Raw genomic sequence first — 25,392 nt, forward strand, 5'->3', positions numbered from 1 at the left:
GGATATATGAGGTATTTTGCAGTTTGGGTGTGTGGCTTTGTGAACTATGATAAGTATTTTGATAAAACCAGCCTAGTTTAAAAATAATGTGTTTTAGCTATTGGAAAAAAATGTAAATGGCTATAGGAATAAGACAGTATAATTAGCTTCTGTTTATTGGTAATGAAGGCTGGGCCTATTTCTGAATACTTATGCTTTAAATCAGGCTGTGCTGTTCAGCAGTATATAAGAACACTGCTGTATTTGGGGACTCTGCTTTGGAAATAGAAAAAGATTTCTTTGGTTTTACTGCCACCATGTGGTCGGCTGAAGGAAGAAGCTACTGCCTAACTGAAATCATCAAAATTCATTCATTACTGTACAGTATGTCTGTATTATTTTTATTTATATTAGGCATAATTGATTGATTGATTTATATATAATGTTTAGGCCTGTATTCTCCATTGTGTATTGTATTATATTCATATTAATTTGACATAATTCATTTTGTATTGTTATTTTCCTTCTTTTATCACATTTATTAAACAGTTAAACTGTAAGATTTCTTGTCGTGTATTCAAGACTGATGTATATAAATAAATTCTATTTAAATTGGCTATCTTGTTTGTGATACCCTGTTTTAAATCTGCGTAATGACGCACCCGCTGTTTGGCCATGATGATGTGAAGTTCCGATCAGTCGATAAGGAACCGAGTCGTTAGGACTCTCCGTTTCAGTCAATCGAACGAATCAGTGATTCACGTGTCAAGACAAAAGACACTTTGAAATCCAACAACTGTATGTAATATAAATATTACTGAATATACCTTATTTTGACATATATATACATCTAAAAAAAAACTATCATATTTATCGTATGTACATATCTACATGTTTAACCTCAATCATTTTTGCTGACCCATTGTTTTCACTTAGCGATAGGAGCCAGTGTATTGACCTACGTTTTTAAATATATTATTTGTTAATTCATTTTTTTATTCATAGACTGGAATCCAATATATTGGATATTGATTTTTTTTTTTTGTATTTTAAATCCAGTGTCTGATTATTATTATCAGCAATAAGCATATTGACTTTTAAACATTAGGTGCAAATGTAGTATTCTGCTATTGTCATAATTAGTAGCACAAAATGGTTTTGCAAAATTACAATAATATCGTTTTTCTCAATTATGTGGCGGTCAACATATTGTTGAAAAATATATATATTTTATATAAGGTATATTATATATTTTTTTGTAAACCTCTTTTTTACAGTAACCTTTGGAACATAATATAATAAAAAATAATTTATATATTTTTTTAATAATATTTATATTTTTATCTAGTTTTCAGTTTTGAAATAAATAAATACATACGTAAATACATACATAGTTAGAAAAAAAGAAAACTGCGACTCGGTTGGGTCGAAAGGAATCGGCTCAAAGGAGCGATTCGCAGCTGAGTCGACGGTTGCTGTTGGTGAAGCAGAGCGGTGTGGCGGCGGTACGGAAGGCACAGCTAGGTTAGCTAGCCTGCTGGCTAACGGCGTTGGAAACCAAGTAACAAAAAAGTCCTGCCTGGAGAGAGAAGAGCACGGAGTTACTGCCAGAGTCCAGCCGAGCCCAGGCCTTTCCACAGCGGGGTCGACATGTCAGAGACATACGGTAACCATAGACCTTTTTAAATGGACCGTTAACTAAGCTATGCTAGCTACCGGGCCAATGCAGGCAGGCTAGCTGGGCTGTTAGCCTCCTGGCTAGCGTGTTTACACCAGTATAAAGCTGGAGTTGTTGACAGCTGGGTGAACTGGAAGGGTCTGCCTGCCTTCAGGAGAACAGCTGGAGCGGTCCATATATAACTAACCTACACCTTTCCCCTGTAGAGAAAGAGCTTTAGAGAGATTCAGAGCTTCTGTCAGTATAATTCGCATCCGGTTCCAAGATGGAGAAGTGAGAAAGCTAAGTTAGCTAACCGGGTTCAGCTAACTGTAACATCTGACGTTAGCTAGGCTACGCTTAGTTAACTAATTATTCTGACGCTGGTAGCTAACGCTAGCTGTAATTAATTAGTTAAGATAACCTAACTAGTTATAGTAACCTATCTGAGACAGTAAGTAATTATTTTGAGATGGTATGTAATTATTTTGAGATAGTAAGTCATTATTTTGAGGTAGTAGATCATTATTTTGAGGTAGTAGATCATTATTTTGAGATAGTAAATCATTATTTTGAGATAGTAAGTCATTATTTTGAGATAGTAAGTCATTATTTTGAGGTAGTAAGTCATTTTTTTAAAGCAAACATACTTGCCATCTTAAAATAATGACTTAATACCTCAAAATAAGAGCAGTTTGCTTAATAATAGGAAAAGAATGTACTGGGGCTTTCCTAAAAATCTCTCAAATGTAAAAAAACATATTTATAGCTATATATTTTCTATGTACATGCAGTGAAGTATAAGCAGTTTTTTGTTAACTTTAGGTGGCAGGAAAGGGCTTCCATATTGGCCAGTACAAAAGTGTAGCTTTAGCTATAGTGTAACAGCTGTTACAATGTGCTGAGCTGGATTAGCCTAAAATGACACAAGTGTTGCTCAAGTCGAAACTCAGCTTTTACTGGTTGAAAGAAAAAAAAAAACTCTGTGACTTGTATATGGTTAAAGGAAGTGAGCTCTGTTTTAGGGAAATCTTAAATGGTGTCACTCTGTGGTTGATGAATCACAAGACTGATGTAAGACACTTTTGAAGCTGCTGTTTAAAACTGTTTCCCTTGTGCAGAACAAACATATTATTGTGAAGCTTGACTCAACAGTAGTAAACAATAGTAAAATGGGTAAAGCTGGAGTTACACTACATGACTTTTAGCTCTTTTATAACCTTGATTTTCAATTGTGATGAGTCCAGTTGGTGCAGTCAGAGCTGACAGTCACAGTGAAAATTGTGTAGGGTATGATTGGCTCAGACCCGATTCAAACATTAATTTAAACTTAGATATTATTTATTGTGCCTAAGTTGTGTGCTAAGGATAGTTATGTGTTTATATGGTTTAAGGAAATGAGATCAGACTAAGGAGTGTTTCTGTTCATAGAATACCTTGTAATGGTATTTTTTTTAGTTTCTCTGTAAGTCTGAATACTTGGCAGTTGAAGCAGTGAACCATGAACATAGTGTTATGCAGTGCTTCTAGATTCCTGTTGAGCCAGTATCAGATTGTCGTTGTGGGTTGTGGTTGTTGTTAGTTGGGTAAATATTAATACGTCCTGGCTCAGCCCTATGCAAAACTCCTGTTTTTAAGTTCATTATTTTTCATCTTCCTGAATTATGTTACATTTAACACAGTGTAAATATCAAAAGTAGTGGTTTCAATCAGTTAAAATGTAATACAGTCGCATATTGTAAATATTCTGTGATTCACCAGATTAACCACACCTTTCTCTTCAAAAGACTTAAGCTTTTAACTAATAGAGGTTATTTAAATGTAATTAAAAGCATCAATGGTAGATTGGCAAAGTGTACTTTTTTATATTTAAATCACAATGCAAAAAGGGACTTGGGTGTATTTTGGGAGGGAGACAAACATAATTGTGTACTAGATCCCTTCATTATTTTTTTTTATTTTCTTCATCATATGAGTAAAAGCCCCTCAGGTTCTACTGCTTATCAGAAGCACTGCAGAAACTCCAGCAGCTGTAAGCTATTTGCAAACATTACAAACAAATCTCTCTGATGAATAGTGACAGGTTTCAGATATGATGGATGCGTCCATTGGTCAGTTTCAGACCAGCAATGGATGGAATCCACCAGTTACAGATAAAAGGCAACCCAAGAGTACTAATACATCACTAGGCATGCAATACAGAAGGTAGTTGGGGCCAAACTATATAACATAATTCATTTAAGTTAAAGTTGATAGCACTACTAGTTGATGGCACTAATTCTTTATATTATAAATAGGCAAAACACCAATTGTAGATATATCAAAAATGATAAAAATCTAAAACTGCAAATGTTCTAAATTCAACCAATTAAAACTTGGTTCAACCAATTCAACCAATTAAAACTTATATTAGAGATTCACCTTTAGGTCAAAAAGAGCTTCGTATGCACTGCCTGGCCAAAAGGAAAAAAATGTTCACACTCTCTTAGCTTTGATTGTGGCATGCATTCATTGTTGCATTGTTTTAATAAGCTTCTGCAATTTTACATTTTATTTCAATACAGTGTTGCATTAAATTTTCAACCAGATCTTTCATTGATGAGTCTGACTGCTGTGCAAAGCCTTCTCTAGCACATCCCAAAGATTCTCAATGCCGTTAAGGTCTGGACTCTGTGGTGAACAATCCATGTGTGAAAATGATGATCTCATGCTCCCTGAATCACTCTTTTACAATTCCAGCCCCATGAATCCTGACATTGTCATCTTGGAATATGCCCGTGTCATCAGGGAAGAACAAAATCCATTGATGGAATAACCTGCTCTATATTCAGTATATTCAGGTAGTCAGCTGACCTCATTCTTTGAGAACATACTGTTGCTAAACCTAAACCTGACCAACTGCAGCAAACATTTGCTTAGATAAATCCAGGTGATGATTTTTTTTTTTTGGCCAGGCAGTGTATATCTGGCATCACTATTATTTCAAATTTGATATGAGAGCATCTAACGATACAAACTGCAACACAGAGATCTGTGTAAGTTTAGACACTATGCTGACCATGCCTCTCAACTTACAACAAGAGAAAAGTTTTTACCTTGTTTGGAAACCAGGTGTCATGATTGTATTGATTGGATTGTTTAGGATTTAGCTGTTTGTCTCATTAAGCAGCCTTATATTTAGACCTGTGAGATCACATGACATGGGAAGTCACTGTACATAGAGGTTGTCTCTGTTTTCTTGCCTTTCTTGTGTCTAGTATATTGCCTAATGTATTTGCACTGTAATATGATGAAATATTCATGAAGATATCAGTTTCAGGTTCCTCAGACTCCCCCCCATCCCCTTCCTCTCTCACTGAAACCGAGCACCATTTCTTCTGTTCTCTCTTTGCTGCAGACAGACAGTGAATGGTGTACATGTCTTTCATAGGCACTTTATTAATAATTGTCCAGTAGATTCTGTATGACTAGTTTAAGTATAACTTGCAACATTTACCAACTTGAGCTCCATCACTAAGCTTAGTTTGGGGTTATGTGTAGTGAATACGGATATTGGGGTATTGCTGATTTTCAGGTTAATCTCTTTTTAAGGTCTGTTGTTTGCATTCTTCAGCTTTTTTTCTGCTAGTCTGATTTCTTCAAATAATCTGTTATTTTGTGGGACAAAGTAAACCCAACTGTGATAAAAAACCTTAATTTAAAGCCTTATTGTTTTATATTAAATTAATTCCCAACAGTAAAGTAAGTCCAAAACCTATATAAAAGCCCAGTCATGCAAAAAAAAAAAAGGTACCATGAAACTGTCAGGTTCTTGACAAATACTGTGATACACTGGCCCGTAACTGACCCTACCGGGCTGATGTGATAGCAGTGGAGCGGTAAAGTTGAAGTTAAGCAACCTAGATGCTTGTTTACTAGTTAGCATTAGTGCTTCATATGTCTTCAGAAAGGGAGCAGGTACTGCAGCAATTAAATATTAATGTCTATTCTTCTGTCAAGTTACCTAAATTAGCTTTTGTATTAAATTTTTCGTTTTCACCTTAAATGCTGCATCCTCTGCTGTCTAAAGCACCATGTAACGTGGAACAGAAAAGTTAACTAGCTAGCTAGCTAATGAGACAAAACTACGAAGATTTTGTTTTTCTTCTTTTCCATAAAACATTTTTACTACATATATAACTATTGTAATATAGTAATTATTGTAATGTTAATTTAAAACTCAATACTACTAATAATATCTGTGGGTGTCATCGGTTGTTTATGCGGCAATTTTGCCAGTGATTCTCATAGCCCTCAGTTTGAAGGGCCATGTAGCCCTAACATTTCCCCCCAGCCTTCCAGCTTAACAAGAATCAGGACACCCTCACCCACATGCAACACACATGCAAAACAGTGGGTTAGGGCTAAGTGGTAGTGTCAAGGTTGAAATAGGATTGGGCCTTGGGATGAAAACCTTTAAAAAATAATAATAATAATAAAAAATAAAAACTAGTAACCAAGATGTTTGTTGGACCTGCATTTTTCATTAACATCCTGTGGTGAACAGCAATATGCAGGTTAAATAGGTCACACACACAGACACACACACACAGGCACACATTCACATACACTAAGTCTTTCTATTGCTTTACTCTGAATGTGTGGAAATCCCCTTTTGGTTGCGGATTTTGTTAGTACAGATTTGTTTCGTATCGTTAAAATGGGGACTGGGTCTCAAGTTGTTATGGTAACATGGTACACGCACAGTTGTGTGTACTTTGATGTAGATTTTAGTTTAGCATGCGCATTCACTCTGATAACTCTTAAAACAATGTGAATTCAAATTGTTTCCCCTCCTACCCCCCATGTTGTAAGTAAAGGGAAGTAGTGCACTGAGTAAATAGGAACACTTCTGTTCTTGCCTTTTCTAGCATGGTGAAAGCACGGATGTAGAATTATGCCATATTGTGAGGCACAGTATAGTTTTTTTTAAGCATATTCCATAACATGGATTATGCCAGTGCTTAAGGAGGAATAATGTCATGTTTAATTGGATGGGGTGTAGTAATGTTCACATAAACATGACTGTACTTGTTATGGGGTAGTAGCAGTTTTTAAGAAGCTACTGATATACATAAAGAATTTAATGCTACTGAGACATTGTGTTTGCATGCCCAAATATTTTGTGTTATACAAATGGCTGTAAACAAATAAAATAAAATAAATATTTTTGCTTTATCACCCAGCTCTAGTCGCAGAACGACTCAAAAGACAAAAATGGCTAACTTCAAAGTTATTTTAAAGCCAGAGCTTTAAATGTTCAATTCAGTTCAATTCAGTTTTATTTATATAGCCCTTTTTACAGTAAAAGTTGTCACAAAACAGATTTACAAAAAAAAACGGGTCCAAGTCTCTTATGAGCGAGCACCACAGTAATGCCAATAATTGTGGTGACAACAGTGGCAAGGAAAAACTCCCTTACATTAAGAGGGAGAAACCTTAGGAGAAACCAAGACTCAGAAAGAGAAACCCATCCCCCTCGGGTCGACCCGCACAGTACAAACAAATAACAGAACAAAAACACCAGTACATAGACATAATGTGGAGCTTTAATTCATGTAAATGAATTAAATGTGTAATGAAGAGCTATAGTGAATGTTGAAACAGTCACACAGCCAAAAATAGGGCTGAGTATCAAAAATGTAAAAGTAAGTTCTCGGGGTACAGCTCTCTGTTAACCCAGACATTGCGGTCCAAGCCGAACTTAGTTCTTCTTGCTTTGTATTGACGATTACTTCTGGCCTCCCTTTTCATCTCTTCACGCTCTTCAATCTGCCACATCGTGATTGGCCTGGAGACATTGTCATCAAACTTCTCTGATGTGCACATTCTGGATCTTCCTCTGAACATCCTTTTAAACATTTAAGTCAAGAGTCAATAGGTCATTACATCTGAGTACAGGAACACAGTGCAACAAAATTTAGCATGAAATTTACCTTTTACTATGTGGCCCCTTTTTAGGACGAGGATCTGGATGTCGGTCCTCTGATCTTTGTCTCTTTCTTTGCTGCTGATTTCCAGAGCTGCCACCTCTTTGGTCTTTTGGTAAAACATAGTGTATGTTTTGTATTAGTTAGGTTAAAAATGCATTTAGTAAGCATAATTTAGAGCAGTAGCCCAGCCTAACTTCATTACATTCTGTTTAGTTCAACATGATACATTGATAAAACACTTTTGAAGGTTTGAACTTTTCATTAAATTAAGAATTTTGGCCCAGTAGCACTAATATGTAGAGATTAGCATACTAATCAAATTTAGCATTAGTTTTGTATTTGTGAAGTTACAAATATATCAGAATGATTAAATATAAGATAGCACAGTAGTGCAAAATAAATTAATATATTTACTGGAACTGTGCTAAGAAATTTTCACTGTAACGTTATCCATTTGCTAGACATGTCCTAGCTTTTGAATTCTGTCTAGTTTAACATTTTGAAGGTTTACGATTGTACATTTTTTTACGCAACTTACCTTTTGAAATTATGTCACTGCTTAAGGGCACGTCTACAGGGACCATGACACCACCTCTTATATGAGGGGTCTGTGATGGTACAAAATTGTGTACCGTCCCATCGCTGCCTCCTTTTTGAAGTGGGATCACAGAGGCTACATCGGTGGGAATCACAACATGTCCCCCACCACTGACAAGTGGTGTGTCTGTTGACACAGCTTTAAATACCAGGCCATTGCTGCCACCTCTGGTCTGAAAGGACATTGCAGTGCCTGGAACAGTACATGAGAAATGCTTTAGTGTGCAATAAATAATATGTTCTATAGATGCACTGATTCTCTGATTGCAATATGCAGATATGTAATCATTTATATGTTTAGAAATGTTAAGATAAATGAGAGTGGATCTATTGTAATTAGCATTCTAATGAAATTAGTACTAGCAATAGTAGTGGTGTAATGTATCATAAAACTCACTGTTTGGATCTGATTACTGTTTTTACATCACAGATCAGATAATATTTTAAAAATAAAAAAAGAGAGGCAAATGTGTGACAGTAATTTTAGCCTTCAGTGTTTAAGTATTTTGTATTACTGCTTAATGACTTTTATTTTGACATAGTGTGTTCATTAAGTGACTTTAAAACTGCCTGTTTATTGTCTGTATTAGGCTACAGTTCACATTACCAGGCTAAAATGACTCAGAACTTACCAAATTCGAGTCCCTTTCAAATCCCGCCCACATACTGACGATCCATGTTCTTTGTGGGCAGGGATTACATTCTGATTGGTCTTTAAATATGGTTAGGATACTTAATAGCATTATTTGTGGGCGGGATATACATCCTGATTGGTTTGTCTGTGTACTCAGGAGACCTGTTAGTGTTCTTTGTAGGCATATCCTAGCTTTTGAATTCTGTCTAGTTTAACATTTTGAAGGTTTACGATTGTACATTTGTTCACACAACTTACCTTCTGAAATTATGTCACTGCTTAAGGGCACGTCTACAGGGACCATGACACCATCTCTTATATGAGGGGTCTGTGATGGTACAAAATTGTATACCGTCCCATCGCTGCCTCCTTTTTGAAGTGGGATCACAGAGGCTACATCGGTGGGAATCACAACATGTCCCCCACCACTGACAAGTGGTGTGTCTGTTGACACAGCTTTAAATACCAGGCCATTGCTGCCACCTCCGGTCTGAAAGGACATTGCAGTGCCTGGAACAGTACATAAGAAATGCTTTAGTGTGCAATAAATAATATATTCTAGGGATGCACTGATTCCCTGATTGCAATATGCAGATATGTAATCATTTATATGTTTAGAACAGATCACAGATCAGATCATTTTTTGAAAATAAAAAAGAGAGGCAAATGTGTGACAGTAAATTTAGCCTTCAGTATGTAAGTATTTTGTGTTACTGCTTGGTGACTTTTATTTTGACATAGTTTGTTGGTTGATTTGCGTTAGCGACTTTAAAACTGCCTGTTTATTGGTCTGTGACTGCTACTGACGATTCATGTTCTTTGTGGGCAGAGTTTACATTCTGATTGGTCTTTAAATGTGCTTAAGAGACCTAACAGTGTTCTCTGGGGGGATGCTTTACATTCTAATTGGTCTGTCTGTGTGCTTAGGAGACCTATCAATGTTCCTTGTGGGCGGGAATTACCTCCTGATTATTCTGTCTGTATGCTCAGGAGACTACATTTGCCTCTCTTGCCTGTGGTTCCTCGGGGCCCTAATCCATTGGGGCCTTCCGGTAACATGAACGATCATTAGTTTTGTATTGTTAACTTTACCTGTTACAAAAGATTAACGTGTTGAAATAAAATAACTAAATAATTTTAGAGGAGTTGCCCAACATAATTTTCCCCCTTTAGCTAGACATAACTTTGTAGCGTATGTTCAGCCGAACTTGATTCATTAATAAATATAATTAGAAGTTTTAATGTATTGTTCCTTTCTCTACATAACTTACCTGACTGTTGTAAAGGAGGAGTATCTGAGAGATTTCTGAAGCTCATCGTTCTCTGAAAACGTGCTGCTGTTAGTCGTACACCTTCACCTTTCGAATGTCAGTGTGTGACTGTTAGAATGATGTCACTGTTAGAGTGATGTCACTGTCCCTGTGACATCATGAGTGTTCCACAGCTCTTCGTTGCCATGGTTATCCTGCCAATGGAATTCTGATGCTCTTCGTGTGCAATGACTGTTATATAGTTGTTTTATGAATAAAGTAGATAGCATAGGAGTACATTCATTAAATAAATCCACTAATCAATGCCATTAAAAATATTGTGAAGTCCAAGACCAAACTTAAACCCTCTCTGTGCTTTAAGTTGCACCCATTGCTGACACAGTTCAAATGCACACACAGTTTCCTACAGACTAGTCCCTGCAATACTTCTCAATAGTATATAACCTCTGAAGCAGCAATTTTAATGGCAGGTAGAGCTGGGCAATATGACAATATTTTAATTATACACTTTATTGCTAGTATCTGCTCGCCTATATTGCTGAGGTAAATTGGTGAGGTAAATCTTGGATTCAGCTGCTTGGCCTTTTAAAATCATGATAGATGATCATAAGGATATATTCAGTGCCTTAAGAATATTGACCTGTTTAATTACAGAGAGTGAAAAAAATCCTGTTTAATTGGATTTACAGCGTAAAGAGAATAAAAATACTTCTACTGAGTTATGCAAATACATTACTTAGCAACCACCTTAGCAACACCTTACCTGGTAACACCTTAGCAACAACCTTGCAACTGCTTAGCAACATCATAGCAACCACCACAGACACCTTAGCAACCACCTAGCAACACTTGAGCAACTACCTAACAACTGCTTAGCAACATCATAGCAGCCACCACAGACACCATAGCAACACCCTAGCAACCACCACAGACACCTTAGGAACAACCTAGCAATAGCTTAGCAACTGCTTAGCAACACCATAGCAAACCATGGATACCATAGGAACGCCTTCTACCTCTATTAATTTAGGCAAATGAATTACTGACCCACCACCTTAGCAACCACCTAGCAATAGCTTAGCAACTGCTTAGCAACACCATAGCAATGCCATGGATACCATAGCAATGCCTTAGCAACCACCTAGCAACACTTTAGGAACCACCTAGCAACTGCTTAGCAACATCACAGCCACAACCATGGATACCTTAGCAACACCTTAGCAACCATCTAGCACCACCTTAGCAACTACCTATCAACTGCTTTACAACATCATAGCAACCACCACAGACACCATAGCAACAACTGAGCAACTGCTTAGCGATACCATAGCAACGCCTTAGCAAACACCATAGCAACTGCTTAGCAACATCATAGCAACCACTATGGATACTATAGCAATGCCTTAGTAACCACCTAGCAACTGCTTGACAACACCATAGTAACCACCATGGATATTATATCAATGTCTTAGAAACCACCTAGCAACCACTTAGCATACACCACAGACACTATAGCAACACCAAAGCAACCACCTAGTAACGGCTTAGCAACACCTTAGCAACAACCACAGACACCCTAGCAAGCACCTAGCAACCACTTAGTAACACCATATCAACCACAATAGCAAACGGTGGGAGCCATTTTAGCTGCGCAACCATCCTGTGTTTCCTTCAGGAAATGCACTTTTCTAGTTTGTATATGATATACTTTCAGAGACAGATTTTGTTTGTTTACAAGTACAGATGTGTAAAGATTATTTGGGTAGTCATTTCTGAGCCAGTGAACAACACCAATGAAAGAAGCAGAGACCAGGCATGTTTATTTAATCCATAACTTTATTTTAACTGTATTATTGTCCCTCAGTGTGTGTAAGTAAAAGTAGCATAAGAACACAGAGAAAACCCTGGGAAATTTTTTAGGAAGCATGAATTGTGAACTCTGCCCTCTCCATTCTGCAGTTTTCAAGCAACAGAGGGAAGAATTTAAACAATGAGCCAACAGAGTAACTTGAGCTTCTTGTACCAAAAAAAGAGGAGTGGGACAATATATTAAGATTATTAAAAAAGAGTGTCTCAAGTGTATTGTATTGTATCAAAATTATACTAGCCGTCAATTATATTATATTTTATTAAAACATATGCAGTCTTAACCCTGTAAAACTCTCACCCTAAGTTACTGCTTCATTACTCCATGTGGGGGGCGCTGAATAAATTATGGTGAAAATATATTATTTGTGAAATTCTGTGAAACTCACACTAATAAATCCATAATTTCTGGTATTTGCATCTTTAGGAGTATTTGATCCTGTTCAGTAACACATGCTGTTAAGTATTGTAGACAGTTTTCTTGTTATATATTGAGGGTGCCAAGTGGTCCAGTGGTCTAAAGCGCTGCTATGAGCGGGAGGTCACAGATTCGAAATCCCGCTCATGCAGCTTTACCATCAAGCTGCCGGCGCTCAGAGGGAGCAAAATTGGCCCTGCACCCTCTGGGTGGGTAGATGGCGCTCTCTCCCCACATTACTAAAGGGTGATGTTTACAACATAGGGCGTCTGTGAGCTAATGCGCCGGAACCAAGCCGCTGCACTTTCCTGTGATCCTACTCAGCAATGCTGCATCAGCAGCAGCTCGAAAAAAAGCGTTGGCTGACTTCACGTGTTTCGGAGGAAGCATGTGCTAGTCTTCACCCTCCTGGTGTGTTGCATTACTAGTGATAGGGGGAGTCCTAGTGAGTGGGTTGGGTGATTGGCCGTGCTAAATTGGAAAGAAAATGGGAAAATTTTGAAATAAAATTAAATATATTAAAAAACAATAATTAGGTTAATCCAATTAATTTGATTAATCTCCCAGCCCTAGTTCAGAGTTTGTTTGCCTGGTAGTCATAACACATGTTTGCCTAGTAGTTGTAATACGTCTTTTATTGCTCCAGTATTGTCTTGTCCATGGCAGTATCATGCAGCCCATGTTGTCCGTTTACATCACAGCTGGCCACATCCGCTGCTAGAATAAATCCTGCTTGTGTTCAGGACCCTGTGGTTATGTGTCTGCTTGCCCTACACACAGATCCCTCCTCCATCAGTATAAAGGGCTTTTTCTGACCGGCTGTGCTCAGGCAAGCCGATACCTCGACCCTGTGCTCAGCTGTGTGGGTGAGGTCAAGATCAGTTTCGGTCTGCCAGCGCATCTGCACACCCCTTCAGCATACCACCCCCATGATGTCATTTGCCACTGTCATTTGTTTGTGTGATTGTGTGAATTGTTTTGCGCTGTGATGATATGTGACAGACTGTGAAGGTATTATTTAGGGATGTTGAGTTGGACTTGCTGTGACTTATTTGCCGCAACACTGTACCCAAAGGAGTGTCAGCTTGTTGCTTTTGTGTTCTTCTTTTTTTTTAATTACCGTTCTTAGGCTCTTAGTTTCAGTCACACTGCCAATCTCTGATTTGAAACTGCCAGTTTCATCAGAGTGGAACACTTCCTAAATCACACAAGCTGTTTTTATAGCTTAGCTGATTTTTGTAGTGCTGTTATTGAGACCAGTACAGATTGCTCTGTACTGTCAGTCAAAGCTTTCAGAGCTAATTTCTGGTCAGCTTCCAGTTGAAACTTAGGCAGATTAAAAAAAAACAAGGGTGTCAACAAGGGCTAAACATTATAGTAGCATTGTTATCGCAACCCTTATGGTAACCTTTTAAAAAATACTGAAGTTGTGCTGAAGTCCTGTGTGCATGTGCATTACGCAGCAGTATTATGCTGGCCCAACAGATTAGAAAAGTGATTCCTGTAATCACTGTTACTGTAAATTAACCCTTCAATGGGGAGTAACAGTACGTGTATGTTTTCTTTATAAACGATCACAGAACGCGGGTCACAGTTTGGTCCACGCCAGAGACAAAAAAAGATGGACGTCGTGTCTCCGTTCCCATTCGTTCAGTGAAAATGAAGCCGAAATCTTCCGCCATGTTGGCGATCCTGATACCTGAGTCTGCACAGTAGAGCCCAGAGGAGGGAGAAAGACTGTGGAGAGACAGCCTGCTCATTTAAATAAACCCGCCCCTGAGGGCTGCCTCGCGGTCACAGGCTGCGGAGCTGAGCGGAGCTGATGGTCTGTTATTGGTCCCGCCCATAACCAGCTGTTTTTCAATAACCACACCTTTTTTGAATAGAGCTGAATAACGTTTTAAAAAACGAGTTCTGGGGGGGGATATAAAAATCTACAATAGAAGCAGAGGGTACACTAGCTGTTGCATTTAAATAATGGAGGTAGAATTGCAGAATATTGGAAAAAAACATGATTGAAAGTTGTCTGTTTCGCATGGAAAATATTACATTTTGAGCAGCATATTAGTTCTAACCTTTACAATGAGGGATGTGTAGTATAGACCAATTGCATTCATTGGAAACAGGCCAAAGATAATCCTCAGCCAATCAGATCTGTGCAGATTTGGGCACGTGGTGCACACAGGGGAGGTATGAAGCAGCAAACTGCAGCAGGAGAAAACAGCAAGCTCTTAAAAATAGTGTGAATCTTGACTTTGCAGAGAAGAAGTGACTGTACTGTAGTCATACCTGTTTATTCTTCCCACAGTCAGTTCCAAACCTACATGTCTCATGTTCTGAGACCACAACGCTCATTACAAGCAGCAAAAAACATGAAACGCAACTACTAAGCAAAACCCTGATCTTAACCCAATCAAACCTGAACTGAGAGCTTACCTATAAACTCTTTGACATGTGTATGAAAATAGACCAGATTTAACTTCAGTTAAATAAAAAGTTATATCTATATCTAAAAAGTTAAGTCTATCTCCTTTTTAGCTGCTTTTTCTTTCATTAAGATGCACTTCTTTAAAACACTATGTTCTGTCTAGTCCTTGTTTTTACTTAAAGTGGAAAAGTAAAACATTAATTTGGAGTTTCTGTTGTTTGTTTAACACACCGTACTGAAATTGTACTGGACTGTGGGAGTTATACCATGGTGTGAGGCACAGAACAAAAATAAAAAGACTGAGAATAATCTGTTATGCTTATTTTGCTTTTATAGTGTTGTGCACAGGAATATAGTGTCAAGTATAGGAAGATGCAGTCCATGTAGTCCTTTAGTGCGCTTACTAATCAGCGTAAAACCAAAACTAACCGAACCAGATATACATCAAAAACTCTTTAAAGACATCCATCGCTTTATAGACAGATAACCTGTGTCACATTTGTGTAAAATCTTGTAATATTACTCTACATTAGTCAATATGCTTCTTTCTCAACCAATGTCAGTTCTGGTTCTCCCAGCTTGTCCAGGAATGCAAAGCTAGGCAGACTGTTTTAATGAGAGGGAGTTCAGAAGTGATGGGGAAAAAGTGAAATTTTGTAATTTTTAGCTAGAGCAGCAGCAAAAGAACCAAGCCTTGCATAATGCTTGTTGTATTTTACTGCTTGTGCATGTCATTAAGATTGCTGCAGAGTAGCTGGACCTTCCAATAAAGACTTTGACTAAATATTTTTCCTGAATCACACTAAAATACCCTTTTGGCACTTTAACCTTTCTAGCCTGTGGAGTAAAATTGCCATGTGGAGTATCAGACCTCACACAAAAAGTGGAAAATCATACACAATGAAGCTAAGAGGATTGAAGACCAATCCTTAGATAATAAACTGGACGGAGATCGAACAGAGAGAGAGGCTTCTAGCACTTTCCTGCTCTATCCGCAACTGTCTTATTGATTTTTTTTACCCCCTTGTGTGCTCTCATCTCTCCTCTCTGTCTTTTTCCCTTCTCTGTTCTCTGATCTCTCTTTCTCTTATGGTTTCAGATTTCCTGTTCAAGTTCCTTGTGATTGGCAGTGCGGGGACTGGAAAATCCTGCCTTCTTCACCAGTTCATCGAAAACAAGTGTAAGAGCTTACTAATGTCTTCCTCTACACACAAATTCTCACACTCTGCAGCTTCAATTAAATAATGACCTTTAATTCCCAGTGTGTCAGAGCAGCATAAGAGAAAGGCCTTGTCTTTAGAAGCTCTTTGAAGGAACGATAGTTTTGAATGTGAATGCTTTTGAAATGTGAATAAGGCTCGAAAAGACAGATCATCTAAGAAGCTGAGCGAAAAGTGAAAATCCTCTGCTGATATGTTTAATGCAGAAACTTTGGAATTGATCATAGCAAACACTCCTTTATTCATCCATCAAAATGATGGGAATACATTTTAGAATAAAAATTAAAGCTAAAATGTATCAACCTGGCTTAAAAGCGTTTTTGTGAGCCAGTTAGCATGGACTACAAATAATCGCTGACCATCGTTCCTCATCATTCTTGACTATTGACTTCTTTTTAATAGGAATTTAAACTAATTTCACATGAATAAGAACATGCAATGAAGTATCTCAAGAAATCAGGCATGTAATCTGTAACTAATGTATGTAATCTGAATGCATCTGATGTTTCAGTCAAACAAGACTCCAATCACACTATCGGCGTGGAGTTTGGCTCCAGGGTCGTCAACGTTGGTGGCAAAACGGTCAAACTGCAGATCTGGGACACAGCAGGGCAGGAACGCTTCAGGTAAAAGCATGTGATTAGTCACTAATGGTGAGGTCAACTCTTGGTACTGTTGTTGTTGTTGTTGTTGTTATTACTTACATAACAGTACTTATTTCTGATGTGTCATAGGTCAGTGACTCGCAGCTACTACCGTGGAGCAGCTGGGGCACTTCTTGTGTATGACATCACAAGGTATGAGTCAGATATGTCACAAAATGCACAACCCAGTCATGTCACAAGTCTTTAGGCTAGAGAAAAAGTTTTAAGTTTAAGTTTTAAGACACAAAGCATAAATGGCAAGTTTAGGGTATGGACAAAAGTATCAGTCTCACTAGGTTTTGGAGATTTGCTGTGGAGCACTTTAGTGAGGACAGGATACTGGATGATGACCATTCCACCTTATCTTATCAGTTCTGTACTCCATATTGTGATATCACAATATTCTTAAAGTATTTTTAATTCTTTGATTGCAGTTTATATTGCTGCACTTTAGTTTTGTAGTAGACTTTGTTTTCTGACATTATTTATTCAAATAAAATCAGGCTGGGTAAGTTACCTTGAAATATTGTGAGGCTATTTTAGGTGCATATCGCCCACCCCTTACTAAAGTTTAGCAAAAACAATGAACTAAAATAGGAACATAGCATTTAAATAAGCTCAAACATGAGACCAACTACTCTCACTTTTAGATTTTTTTTATATTACCTCTGCCAAAACAAACTGCACTATCAGTTTAAATGAACTGGGGTCTGTTTTAAATGTACTACATGGTGCTGGGGTGAAAACACCCTAAGGCACTGTCACTATGATCCATATATTGCCGTTAGAATCTAATCTTGAGTCAGAGAGAGCACAAATAGCCCTGCTCTCTCTGGGTGAGTAGATGGCATCTTCTCCCCACATCACCTCTAGTGTGATGCTGGTGGATAACTACCCAGTAATGCTGCATCAGCAGCAGATTAAAAGCATGTGGTGGTTGACTTCACGTAACAGAGTAGGAATGTTCTAGCCTTCTAATAATGAGAAGATCAGGTGGGGTAATCTGCCTTCCAAAATTGAGGAGAAAATAAAGTACAACTAGAAAATATGAATCCTGTTTGTGAGTTATTCTTGTATTTTTCTTGAGTGATTTGCCACTAGCATGTTCTAGCAGGATCTGTGGGTGCAAATTTTATTTAGAACTATTGAGATAAAGGACCCAGCTGTTCACTTTTGCGGCAGTAATGTAAATAGAGGGCGGCTGTAGTGTTTTATTTGATAAGCCCTGGGTTGCCATGGCGCTGTCGTGATAATGGAGATGGAGGGAACAGCCTGATCTAGAGCGACAGGGCTGTAATAAAATGTCATCTTCAGGCGGGCAGCAGCCCAGAAGAGCTCCAGTCTATTAGATAGTGCAGTGACTGGGCTCTGGGCATAAACTGAGTGGAGGGATGAGGAACAGGAGGAACGCCTGTGATGGATTGTGTGTGTTGTTTTTTTTTTTTTTTTTTTTTTTTTTAGTTAAAGTACAATACAGAAAGGAAGTGTGTTAACAGCTGCAGCCCAGGCAAGCAGCCCAAGCATTAAATAGCTTAAAGAAATGCATTCCCTTATTTCTCAGTGTAAGACCACAGTTGCCATGGTAAATGATGTGAGAGAGATGTATGGTGCAAGATTACTCACGTATTACTTAATTTCTTTTTTTTATTATTATTTTAGATTAAGAGTGATTTATTAAAGCAGCAGTTCCTAAGATGTTTTCATTTTAATTTAAATTAAAAGCAGTATTATTCCTTTTAATTGTAGTATTAAAAGGAAAAGGTATTATTCCAGCGGAATAATAAATATTCTAATGAATGGTATCAGTGTCTTGGCACAACCATTCCTGTAACATCTAAAATATTAATTCTTAAAACAAAGTGGTCTTGTAGGTTTGTCAGATGTCAGATGCAGATTCTTCCTCTGCATTTGGCAGTATTTTGTAAATGAAGAAAATTAACAAGAAAAATGTATTCAAATACACAATTTCAAAAGTGCAATTATACATTCTCACCAGAGTGGTCTCTAAAACCAGACCTGACAAAAACAGGCCTGCATTTTGACCTCCTGGTATGCTTGTATGATTCCATATTCATATGCTAAAGCATATTGTTTTAGCTCAAATTTCTCCATGTCGCCCCAAGCTTGTCTGTTGTGAGAGTGTTCATGTGTTCAGTTAACAAATCTACCGAATTACCTTTTAAGCCATCCGCTACTTTTATCTACACTTCATTTTCCTCCAAATGGTCCTCACTGTAGCTGTGCTGAAGACTCTCTCGCCTGATATATTACAATACAGTTAAAAGGTAACTGTAAAAATCTTAAAAATGTGTTACAGTATCGTTAACGCAAAAATACCCTGAAATATTGTATGATTATTTTTGGGCTATATCGTCTATAGGGGTATAGTTTAGTAAAATATGTGACTAACAATAGTAACATAGAATTCCAATAGTCAGAATGTAGGCATCATATTATCTTACTTGCTCCAAAAGAGAACTTTTTGCTTTTCTTTTTCACATGATTTAATACATATTTTTTATTATTAATTATTACATGGGGTAAATTACAGTATAGTTCAGTGTAGACAGAGAAACTAAGAGGCAGGCAGACAGACAGACAGGGAAGGGATAGTTTTGTTTGGGTTTTGCCTCATGTAGGAAGCTGAGAGCCAGAAATGGCAGAGTGCAGTATTGGCAGAATGACTCATATTTTGTTATGTCTGTGTACTCCTCAGTCGAGAGACATACAATGCTCTGACTAACTGGCTGACTGACGCACGGACACTGGCCAGCCCCAATATTGTCATCATCCTGTGTGGGAACAAAAAGGATTTGGATGCTGACCGCGAGGTCACCTTCCTAGAGGCATCTCGGTTTGCGCAAGAGAATGGTGAGCACCTAATAACACCATTCTTATTCTTTCCACTGCCTGTGCTTTTTAGTTGCAACCAAATCTACTGTTTGTGGATGCTCCTGAAAACACTGGTTAGGTAATATAAGTGTAAGGTGAATTGGTGATTATACATTATTTGCAAAATAAAAACAATGGCACATATATTTATTCTAATTACAGAATTGTGCATGTGAATATATACTGATGTGGTAGACACTGTTAGTAGAAATGTAGAAATGCCATTACTCTAGTCATTTATTTGCTTATAAGAACAGGGGCCTCTTATCCTTCTTTTGGAGATCTGCCTAACTACAATGTACAGAGCTAATGCTCTCTGCTCTACTCTTTACTCTTGAAAGGCTACAGGTGTAAGAAAACATCAGTATTGCAGTATTATGTATTGTAATACTGTATGGATTTTTCAAAAACACAGTTCCTTAACATTTAATAATAATTAAAAAGTCTGTGTAAAATATAGTATACCAGTATTGTAATATAACTAAGAAATCATGCCCTAAAGAATATAAAGGCAAAGAAAAAAATTAGTGTTATAGTATTTAATGCACCTGTTAACACTTTGACTGACATTTTATCCTTTCCCTTTTCTTCTATAGAGTTGATGTTTCTGGAGACGAGTGCTTTAACTGGGGAGAATGTGGAGGAGGCCTTTCTAAAATGTGCTCGCACAATTCTTAACAAGATAGAGTCTGGTAAGAGAAATTAATCAACAGCTACAAAGAGCAGAGTGATCTGTCTTTACAATAAACCTTTATTACACTTCATTTTGATTTATTCTATTATTTGGATTATAAAGTGCACCAGATTATAATGCACATTAAGCGACTCTTGTAAGGATGCCTACATCGAAGTAAGCAAAGGTGTCACCATGTTTCTCTTCTAATAGGGAATCTGAGTGCTGGATTTTAATCAACACAGATTTTGTTTATTTACAGTAAGCTTACAATTCAAGTATTTTGTCCAAGGGTGAGCGCTAGCTACGGTTAGCAGTGCTAGCCAGCCCCGGTTAGCAGCATAGCCAGCCTCGGTTAGCAGTGCTAGCCATCCCCGCTTAGCAGTGCTACTCAGCTCCACTTAGCAACATAGTCTGCTACGGTTAGCAGCGTCAGCCGACCCCGGTTAACAGCGCTACCCAGTTGCGGTTAGCAGCATAGCCAGCCATGGTTAGCAGCCCTAGCTAGCCATGGTTAGCCAGGCTACCCAGCCATGGTTAGCAGCATAGCCAGCCTCGGTTAGCAGCCCTAGCTAGCCATGGTTAGCTGGGCTACCCAGCCCCGGTTAGCAGCATAGGCAGCCCCGATTAGCAGCACTAGCTCTCTTTTATACTCTGTAATTTGTCAGAGTAGCTTCACTGCTCATTACAACCTGACCAGTAGAACTCATACATAAGGCACACTGACAATTTCGGGAAAAAATAAGGATTTTAGGTACACCTAATAGTCTGAAAAATACTTCTTATCAACAATTCTGTGTTTAAGCTATTGTTTTTATTCCTTCTGTTATACATTTGTTGTTTTTGCACACGTGTAGGTGAACTGGATCCTGAAAGAATGGGCTCTGGTATCCAGTATGGCGATGCATCTCTGAGGCAGTTGAGGCAGCCGAGGGGAACTGCTGCACAGACCAAGCAGCAGTGTAACTGCTAGGGGTCGGCCCCTTTCCCTTCCTTCTCCCTGAATCCCTACGTCTTACCTCCCCCGCTTCAGGTTAGCCCAGTTCTCCAAATAGAGCCTCGACTTTCTAGGGAAGGGTTACTAGTAGATTTTGGAGCATTGCTGTCAGGATTTGATGCGGTGCGAGTTTTACATGAGTCACCCAGCATTCACAAGTCAGAAGGATTAATAGATTTTGGATAATGTAGTGGAGTAAAAAATGTGATGTTTTAATTTGAAATGCAGATTAATTAAAGTACATTCAAGTAATCAAAAATAGAATTTTAAGAATTTTAGAACTTTATTTAAATCGATTTTTCATGTATTTTTACTAGAGTAATTACATTTACTTTATTACTGTTCACGTCTGTTTAAGCAATTGTTGCAGCTTAACATTGCTAAATGCATTCATTAGTTTTTTTTGGATGTAATGTAGATTTTGTACTTTTTTTTTCTTTCTCTTTTCTCTTTCTCTCACAGCTCTCTTCCAGGTGTCTCTGGGTTTGCAGGTTAAATCCACCACGTTTGTCCAATCGTCGACAGCAACCCTCCATACCCAGACACATCTGGATAATTTCTTATGAAGCCCACCTGCAACCTTCGCCCACTGACCCAGGGGAGTGGGCTGCTGCTCCGCTGAGAGGTGCCCCTCACTAAGCAGTGTGGAGCAGGAAGACAGGACCAGTAGAGGTGACTGGTGGCTAGTGAGACTGCAGCCTTGGTGGCCTGGGGGGGAAGGGTGCTTTGTAGGGAACTTGCAAATATAACCTTATCCTGTGATTTTCATTTGTATATACACAATCACACTCGCATTGTTCGTGTAGAGTAAACAGCCATCAGCCTGGAATCTGCACACTGGGAAAAACAGTAATCTAGGAGAGGTGGAAATGGTAACATTCTGTGTTTTTCATATAAATAATGTCTTAAACCAAATTAACATTCTTCAAGTTATTTAGCACAAATCAGTTAAAAATGAGGGCAATTGGTTTAAACGAGTCTGGTTGTTTTGCTTTTGGCACAGATCAGAGTTTTAGAGATAGTTAAGAGTTAAATTCACAGTGTATTTAGAAGAATACCCCAGGCTTTAAAGAAGAAACATGTTTCTCATAAGGTACAGTCAACATTGTGTGTGTGTGTGTGTGCTTGTGTGTATCTACCTTCCTGTTTTAGGCTTTGTATGATTATTGAATTCTCTTGTACCAAGTTGTACCACTGTGTTGACAACACACCTAAAGTGAGATCTTTTCAGGTAAAAAAAAAAAAAGCCTTTAAAGCACAAATGTAAGATGATGGATCTTTAAAGCTGGCCCTCGAAACACCCATAGTGACACAGTCAGCCTAATCTGGTGCATATCAACCCTAGCATGAATCTCCACGTAATGGACTGACATTAATTTCCTGTTTTATCCTTAGAGATACAACAGAGATCCCCTTGGTGTCATAGAGTTCATTATCGTTCGTAGGCTAGAGATAAACTTGCTGTTAACTATACGTTCTCCTATTCATGATTGCTGTCTTGTGTGTCCTGTGTTCATCAATTTTGCACATCTTTAGAAATGAGTGCTGTACACACACAAAAAAACGACAGAGACAGTGCAGACATTCAGCAACATAAAAAAAAAGGCTCTGTGCCTATTTTCCCCTCCGCATTTACCCATATCTGTATTTTTTTCGTTGCTGCTGTGGCATAGGGATGTATGTGAAAATTAGATTTTTGTAAACGCATAAACAAACAGCAAGTTTATATCTAGCTTTAGTATATTTGGTAATGTGGCCCCCAAAACGTAGCACTATAGTTGATCTTTCCATGCCTGTCTAGCAACTGTTGCTAAGTTAAACAAGCTTTATGGAACATTGACACAAATTTTACAAAAGATAATGAGAAATTAGCATACTGTTCTTAGTGTCAAGCTCATCGAAAGATTCATTATGAAACATTTGGAAACTTAAACATGTTAAATTTAGAGTGTGAGAGCATATTTGGCAATGCTCTTTTTGGGTAGTATCATGGCACTCTCTTCCCTTATTCCTGTGGTGAAACTGGATGGCACAGGCATCTGCTTGCTGATGTATCAGAGCTGGGGTCTGGCGCTTTCCTCTGAGGTTGTTGGCTGTATAGTGATGCTCCGTTGTCTGACTTCACAGCCTCCTAGTGCTGGGAATATTGCAAATGATTGATGCAGGGAGTCTTCTTGAGTGGGTGGGTTAGTTGATTGAGCTAAATTGGGGAGAAGGGGAAAAATTGCTTTGTTTTATTATAAATGTCAGTTCAGACTAAATAAATACCATTTGAAATGAGTAACATGCTTTTAAACTGAGGTGTTTTTGGATGATCACAATTGTAATTAAATGTAATGAGAAATTTTGCGCACTTTGTTGAGAGTCATGTTTTCAAAGCTAATTTATTGCAACATTTAAGTACAAATTCAGTGCTAATTTATACATTTATATACCTCAGTTGGGTAATGCAGCCATGTTTGGAGGAAAGCGCCGCATCCTCAACTTGATTAACCTCAGCCCACAGACACCTGTGCTGACCAGTATTACAGTATAGTAGTGATTTAGGGAAAGAGCACCATCTACCTATTTTTCATTGGGTTTAATGGAACTTTTGTTTTCTTCAATTTACAATTTTTTTTTCAGAAAGTTGATACAAAAGTACATTACAGTTGTGGGCGGAGCATGGATAGCTCAATTCATATTAGGTTGTTTTCTGTAGTTTCTGTAGTGATTTTGTGCAGTTCCTTAAGAATGCATGATGAACCACAATCGTAATAAGTGCAGATCTGTAGTATAGCATATAGAATATTGTGGATCCCAAAAAAAATTAGAAGGCTGATTTTTCATTTATTTATTTTCTTTTTCTCTGTTTGACGAGCAGAGAATCATTGCACAGCGTAGTGACTGAAAACCATCCACATAAAGACCTCCTGACCAACGTGAATGATTAAACCAAGTTTGTTGACTAGTTGGAAGGGGGTAGTAATGCTGGGTGGGTTAAATGAATGGCCGGATTGGCTTGTTTTGTGGGCGTGGCTGCATACGGCAGTTTCAGGTGATGGCCAGGACAGTGCCCGTCCTCTCCCCAGTCACCCACCATCACAGTCTTCATTACCTGCCACAGTCGAGCCCATTTCAGCCTCTGTGTTTTTAAATACCGTCTCTGTAATGTGTGGTGGCTCTTTTTGTTCTCTCCTGTTTGTTTTTTTGGTTTTGTTTTTTCTCTGCAAGTGCACTTTTTTTGACTGTTTATATACTGTACCTATAGAATTGTAAAATTTCTATTAATTTAAATATATATGCTGTAATGAGGAGAAATATTCCAGGAGGGATCATTCCTTACTAAAGAACAACTGAGCACAGTCCAACACCATTTCAGTGATCTGAATTAAATGAAGGAAGGAAGAACCACATGCACTGCATATGGTGTATATACACTGATCAGGCATTATATGTCTACCTGCCTTTTTTTTTTTTTTACAAGCTCTGTTGATCATAGACAAGCGCTTTGTAGTTTTATGATTACAGGCTGTAATTTCTCTGCATATTTTATTATCCTCCTTTTTTCTTGTTCTTCAACAATCAGGACCACCAGAGAGCAGGCATTATTTGGGTGGTTTGTCATTTTCAGCACTGCAGAGATATGAGTGGATCAGACACAGCACAGCAGTGCTGCTGGTGTTTTTAAACACTGTGTCCACTCTCGGAACTACAAAGTTCTCATGTTTATGGGAGGTGGTCATAATGTTCTGCTTGATCAGTGTACATCCAACATACACAATATATGCACTGGGAAGGGAGATTACATATATCATGATAAGGGACTAGGCAGTATGCCTTAGTTCATTTAAAGATGTTACAAATATATATATATATATATATATATATATATATATATATATATATATATATATATATATATATATATATATATATATATATATATAGCTTAGATGATTGATTATTTTTGATCTATTCTGAAGTGCATCATTAGACAGAATATAACCACAATTTCTAGGCCAGTTATAACAATCTAATCTAATGATTTGCAGGTGAAATAAATTAGGGGATATAAGAGTGCCTGATTCTGAAGTACTTGTTTCTATACCTAAACCTGTGGTGTGTGTTGTGTTTATTCGGCTGCTTTTGGTAGCAGTATCTG

General features: G+C 37.9%; 2 protein-coding genes across 2 annotated transcripts; one reads left to right on the top strand and one right to left on the bottom strand.

The window, feature by feature from the left end:
* Positions 1 to 1,440: 1,440 nt before the first annotated feature.
* On the top strand, positions 1,441 to 24,713 carry rab4b (RAB4B, member RAS oncogene family). The gene is made up of 8 exons (XM_007260900.4): positions 1,441 to 1,645; positions 15,922 to 16,002; positions 16,554 to 16,668; positions 16,777 to 16,839; positions 19,403 to 19,557; positions 20,175 to 20,270; positions 21,109 to 21,284; positions 21,711 to 24,713. The coding sequence occupies exons 1-7, from the start codon at positions 1,630 to 1,632 to the stop codon at positions 21,222 to 21,224; spliced, it is 642 nt and encodes a 213-aa protein (XP_007260962.1). The 5' UTR covers positions 1,441 to 1,629; the 3' UTR covers positions 21,225 to 21,284; positions 21,711 to 24,713.
* Positions 7,207 to 10,232, bottom strand: LOC111197384 (uncharacterized). The gene is made up of 5 exons (XM_049466854.1): positions 10,111 to 10,232; positions 9,098 to 9,349; positions 8,147 to 8,398; positions 7,612 to 7,714; positions 7,207 to 7,526 (listed from the first exon to the last, which is right to left on the bottom strand). The coding sequence occupies exons 1-5, from the start codon at positions 10,154 to 10,156 to the stop codon at positions 7,310 to 7,312; spliced, it is 870 nt and encodes a 289-aa protein (XP_049322811.1). The 5' UTR covers positions 10,157 to 10,232; the 3' UTR covers positions 7,207 to 7,309.
* Positions 24,714 to 25,392: the final 679 nt, after the last annotated feature.

This window comes from Astyanax mexicanus, chromosome 18 (genome assembly GCF_023375975.1).
Source record: "Astyanax mexicanus isolate ESR-SI-001 chromosome 18, AstMex3_surface, whole genome shotgun sequence".
NCBI classification, from domain to species: Eukaryota; Metazoa; Chordata; class Actinopteri; order Characiformes; family Acestrorhamphidae; genus Astyanax; species Astyanax mexicanus.